Raw genomic sequence first — 5,510 nt, forward strand, 5'->3', positions numbered from 1 at the left:
AATTAAAATATAATAATTTAAAAAATATAAAAATTTATTTTTTTAATATTAGTTAAGAACATATGTTTATTAATTAATATATATTAAATATTTAATTTAATATCATCCATAAAAACTTTTATTTGTCTAATATAAATTTTAAGTTTAAATAATTAACTTTATTTTTAAAATTTGATATAACCATAATGCAATCAAACAATATAATTTTAATTATACCGTTACGACAAATAAACATGTCATCATCATCATAATTATAAAATTGATAATTATTATTCTAATAATTATATCAATTTTAATTATCAAGTGGCTTTCTAAAATAGGCAGGAAGTAAAAAGTGAATTAAGGGAGTACAACAATCGATGCTATTTTCCAAGAATATAAGGAGGCAAAGACTAAAAAGCACGAGTTTTGGTTCTCCTTTGCACTTTCCAGTGCAGTGCCATTTTTCTAGTCTTCTTCCGAGGTAAGCAAAGGGCAAAAATGGGAATCTGGGATTTCATAAGCTCCGGCACAGAAACAGTGAAACGGAACACACCGGATCTAGCAACTCCGGTGACGAAGGTATGTGAAAGATCCTATTATTACAGTGCGGCCACCGTCAGAAAGATCGACGACGAACTACAGAAGCTGGGTCAGTACATTTACATGCCTGATGAAGAAGGCAGGGCTAAAATCGTCAATTTCAGTACAAAATTCGTCAAAAATGCTTCCTTTTATGCGGTTAAAGAAGCAGCCAACATCTTCATCCCTGGTTTGCTCTCTTCTCCTTTACGAATCCAACCCCCTTACCCCCCCTAAAATCATAAATAATGCACGTGCAGTCGATACTTAAACCACATTAGAGGCAGATTAATGAGATTTGAGGTATTAAAAGATCAATTTTTTCGCATAATACAATCGCGTGAGATTTGTCACGTTGGATATGTGTTATTGCCATCAGAAGACTTTGGCTGGCTAAGGAGAAAGGGTGTTTACCCCTGAGATCACTCGACCCCAACCGGTCGAACTCTTTTCTTTTTTTTTACTTAAAACTATACCCTCCCCACAATGATGGCTCTGTTGTCTTGGGGAGCGTTGAAGCTTGTAACTTCACATTATTCAAATGATCTTGAAGCGGACGAATGTCTCACCTGGCGACTCCAGACTTGAGTCCTACGGTCGTTCTACAGGAGGTTAAAGCTTTGAGAGAGATGGGAGAGATTTCTTTTTGCATATCTCGTATCCAAAACTTCTGGGAACAGCCAGAAGATAGAAAGACCAGTGCCTGGCCTGCTACTGCTTCGGACAGTTTCAGTTCTTTTGCTGTCGGTCTAGATGTTCGATCCATTAGGTTCTTTTTTTTTAGAAAAGAAACGAGAGACGAGAAACACTTTTTATGCTGGCTTGAGATGCCACTACTTGAAATACCGTGGGAGACAAAGCTTGATGATTCGGTATCGCATTCAAATATGTCCTCTTCATCACAGGCGGGTGACTGGGCCCTATCACAAAATGACCCCCCTGGCTCTGTGTTTTCACATTGAGGAAAAAAATCCATCTCTTTCCATCCTCTCCCAAAAAAGAAAGAGCAGACCCCATTGAAGACGAGAGTGAGGTACAACTATTCTACCTGGTGGGGGTGCCTATGTAACTCGTGATGGGCGTTTGATTATTCTAAGTCGAGATTGCGGTCTTCACGTTGTCGAACATGCTTGCTATCCGTGCATTAGATGTCCTAGTTGCCGCTCGATGATCGGATGCGCAATCTTCCAACTTCAAATGCTTGATCAGGATTCGAGGCATTTTTGGGGACTAGCCTGCATCAAATACTCCTATTTCTTCCCCGTCCCTGTAGTGGAGCTTGCCCCACGCCGCTAGATTGAGACTGTCACCTTCCTATTTGAGTAAGGAACTTGATTCATAATCAAGACGAAAGATCGGATGTACTTGTTCAGGTCAGACATGGGATTGCCGTAGAAGTCTCATGCCAAGCACGGGTTGCTTCTTTGTTCTATCATGATTGGGCGGACTCAAGGCTAGAAGGGCGGAATCTTTTCTACCTCTTTACACAAAAAGAGACTGAGATGACGAAGTGGATGTGCCTTGATTTCCTCCAACTCCTTACTTAATGCCGCAATGGAGTCCTCACCCCTCTTTTAGAAGAGAAAGCCCGACTTCGAAGCTCAGCTTAGCCCAGGACTTGGGAATGGAGCGAAGGAAAGGCGCCCCGGATCTCTCGATCCGGCCTCTATTCCTGATGTGAACGACCGCTTTCTTGGAACTAATTCATAGGCACTTTCCATTCACTTTTTAATGAAATATTGTTTTCTCACTCGAGAGCCCTTCCAATCTCGAGTCAACAAATCCTAGTAAGACTTACTTTGCGGATTTATCGTAAAATTGAGATTATTTCGTTTCCTTTCTTAGTAGAGAGGGGCCCGCGGGGCTTATTTATTGAAAAGGGGGGGGGGGAGGAGCAATTGCTAGAGCATGGGAGAATTCAGAGTAATGATTTCAGCAAGAGCAGCCAGAACTCAACTAGACTGTTAAATAGAAGGTTAACAACCACCATCATAGGTTCCTACCTTCCTAGCTCTACCAGGAATGGTTTGCTTCTCCTTACAGTCAAGTGGCTTTCAGCTCCTCTCCTCGTGGCTCCCTACGTTGATATTCGAGGAAGTAGCTCTCGACACGAGGGAAAAGCAGAAAAGGGGAATTCAGGCGTTGTTCTGAAGTCTAGTTAACGAAGCTTACTTATTCAATTTTACGATAGTTTAAGTGTTATTATCGAGTTGAAAATCATATTTATGTATTATAACCTCTTTTTTTGTTTTTTCAAGCACCTCTGATAAACAACGTCTATCTCTTTTCCTTCTGTTCATTTGCTCTGTTTTACAGTTAAATAGAAAATATTCAGAAAGAATTCTGGGTACGTATATGACAAGTTCTGCTTATTTGTGGTTTAATTGGACTCAAAATTTAAATATTGTATACACTTGAAAACAATAGCTTATAGCTAGCAAAATCTAAAGTGAAATTGGGGAAATGAATAAACGTGTTTTCACCTAATGAATTATTAATTCATGTGTGCAGGTGGAAGAGCAGTCTCCCAAATTTACTCTCAAACAGTTCGCGAAATGGAAATCGAGTCTAAAAAGAATCAAAACATGTGGCGTGACAAGGAAATAACTGGCATTTCGAGTAAGGATACCAGTAGTACTGGTTCTCTGGGATTGCTCGATGGGGCAGAGATTCTGGAAAAAAGAGAACCACAGTTAGTTTCTGAAAATAAAGTTGAGGCTGATTCATTTACACATCAAACACCTGAAGATGTCCTACGAGTCTTCATGATGAAGGAATTTATTGGCACTCGTTATCTGGACGATTTACTGGTTCCTGATCATCAACAACAGAAGAAAGCATAATTGATTCTAGTATGTATATTGACATCTCATATATATTTAATGTTTGTGTTACTGGATTGTTCCTAGTGTATGTTTGTATGTAGATATCTAACTTCTAAGTTACCTCTTTGTTGTGCTTCCTTTGAAGCAAAATTTATATAGTTATAGTCTATGCAACAACAATTTGGACTGCAGAATCACGAGTTTGAATATCTGTTAAATGACTCTACGATTGTATTCACAATTTGAATCAGAGAATCATGACGAGTTTAATTGCATATGCTTGTAATTAGAATTAGGCTTCTTTATCTTTGTTGTAGGGGTAAGATTTGTATACATTCTATTTTTGTAGACTTCACTTTATGGGACTATGGTGAATATGTTGTCGTCGTTCAGACATCATTTTTTTGTTACTTTCTCTCCATATGTCACAAAAGATAATGTTATATAATATTGTAAACATTAAAATTATATTGGATTTAAATTCGTAAACTAATTTGGACTATATTAAATTTAAGAAAATAGTTCAAATGATGTGACAATCCAAGTTAAATAAATGATCCATTAAAAGTACACCATGTGTCAAAGTCATGTGGCAATAAAAGTCAAATTAAATGAGTCACTAAAAATCATACCACGTGTCAAAGTTATATAACAATTCAAGTCAAATTAAATGAGTCATTAGAATCACGCCATATGCCAAAATTATGTGGCAATCCAAGTCAAATTAAATAAGCCACTAAAATCATGTCACGTGTTGAAGTTATGTGACAATCTAAGTCTAATTAAATGAGCCACAAGAATAATGTCACGTGTATATGTGACATGTTCTGACCAATCAAATTAAAGCTCTTCACCAAAGAAATCTGATTGGTCAGTTCAAACCAACCAATCAAATCACACCCTCGTGCCACTCCCTACAACTATAAATAGGGGTCCTCATTATTTTCAGAGGGGGGAGTTTTAAAGAATAAGAAGCAAGAAGAGAGCTCGTGGATCAGAGACCACAAATTTTCTACAAAGCTACAAAGTTCAAGTAATCAAATTCAAGCTCAAGTTCAAGATCAAGAACGAAGAAAAATATCAATAAGTTCAAAATCAATTTACTTGTTCATATTTATTATTCATCATAACCATACAAGTGTTCGTGACGAATAATTCAAATCCAAATTTGAAGACGAAGATTCAAGATCAAGTTATTCAAGTCTTTGACTCTAAATCAAATTCAAGTTCAACATATTCCATATTATTTGAAGAATCAGAGGATTATCATAGAGATTATAATACGCACTACATTTTGAAATCAAATATTATTCATTGTTACTCCAAATTTTCGATCTTGATTATTTATTTTTCTCGGCTCGAAAATTTGTTGTTTACAAATGTAATTTGTATAACTTTTATGTAATATAATTTGTATAATTGTTTAAAGTTCAGTTGTTTGCGTTTGTATAAATTCGTTATTTTGAGTCTATACAAAAATAACTCAATTATTCGCGAATTAAACAAAGAAGACAATTTAAACTATAGCTACAACCCGTAAATATGTAAATTATAGCTAAGGAGCCTAATTAAATTTATTATAGCGGTTATTTGAGAATTTTTCCAAATTCAATTTCAGTAAAATAGCCTGACAATACGGTTGAACTACATTATTTTTCCTTTAATTTTTTAATTAGGGAAAGAAATCTTAAACTCAAAGGAAAAACTTGAAAACAACTTGAGAATTAGTATTTTGCCATATAATTTGTTATTATTTGGCAAATAATTTGGGAATTAGTATTTGATCATGTAATTTGTCATTACTTGGCAAACAACTTCGGAATTAGTATTTGGCCATATTAGTCAGTCCAGGATGGCCCAGCTGCGCCAGGAAAAAAAATAGAAGAAACATCTGTCTCGGCTGTGCTACCGAAAGCTCCGGGGAAGCCGGAATAGGAAAGCACTCATCTTGGGGTGGGCTTACTACTTAGATGCCTCCTTGAGAAGGTAGACTTTCTATCATTTAGTGGATAACTACCGTTTTTCTTAATTATGGAATGGAAGTTCTATAAAAAATCGTTCGCTTTAGAAAAACCTTATTCTAGATAAGGCACTCACAGGTGATCTAATTAATAAGACTAGCTT

The 5,510-nt window shown here is 36.3% G+C and overlaps 1 protein-coding gene across 1 annotated transcript; it reads left to right on the forward strand.

Moving 5' to 3' along the window:
• The first annotated feature begins 362 nt into the window (after window positions 1–362).
• On the forward strand, window positions 363–3,661 carry LOC129870385 (uncharacterized). The gene is made up of 2 exons (XM_055945158.1): window positions 363–751; window positions 3,073–3,661. The coding sequence occupies exons 1-2, from the start codon at window positions 481–483 to the stop codon at window positions 3,402–3,404; spliced, it is 603 nt and encodes a 200-aa protein (XP_055801133.1). The 5' UTR covers window positions 363–480; the 3' UTR covers window positions 3,405–3,661.
• The last annotated feature ends 1,849 nt before the right edge of the window (window positions 3,662–5,510 follow it).

Source organism: Solanum dulcamara, chromosome 10, assembly GCF_947179165.1.
Source record: "Solanum dulcamara chromosome 10, daSolDulc1.2, whole genome shotgun sequence".
Classification (NCBI taxonomy): Eukaryota; Viridiplantae; Streptophyta; class Magnoliopsida; order Solanales; family Solanaceae; genus Solanum; species Solanum dulcamara.

Coding starts and splice junctions, on each gene's coding strand:
- LOC129870385 (XM_055945158.1), top strand. CDS start 481: ATGGGAATCTGGGATTTCATAAGCTCCGGCACAGAAACAGTGAAACGG. Junction 752..3,072: donor AGCCAACATCTTCATCCCTG/GTTTGCTCTCTT, acceptor TCATGTGTGCAG/GTGGAAGAGCAGTCTCCCAA.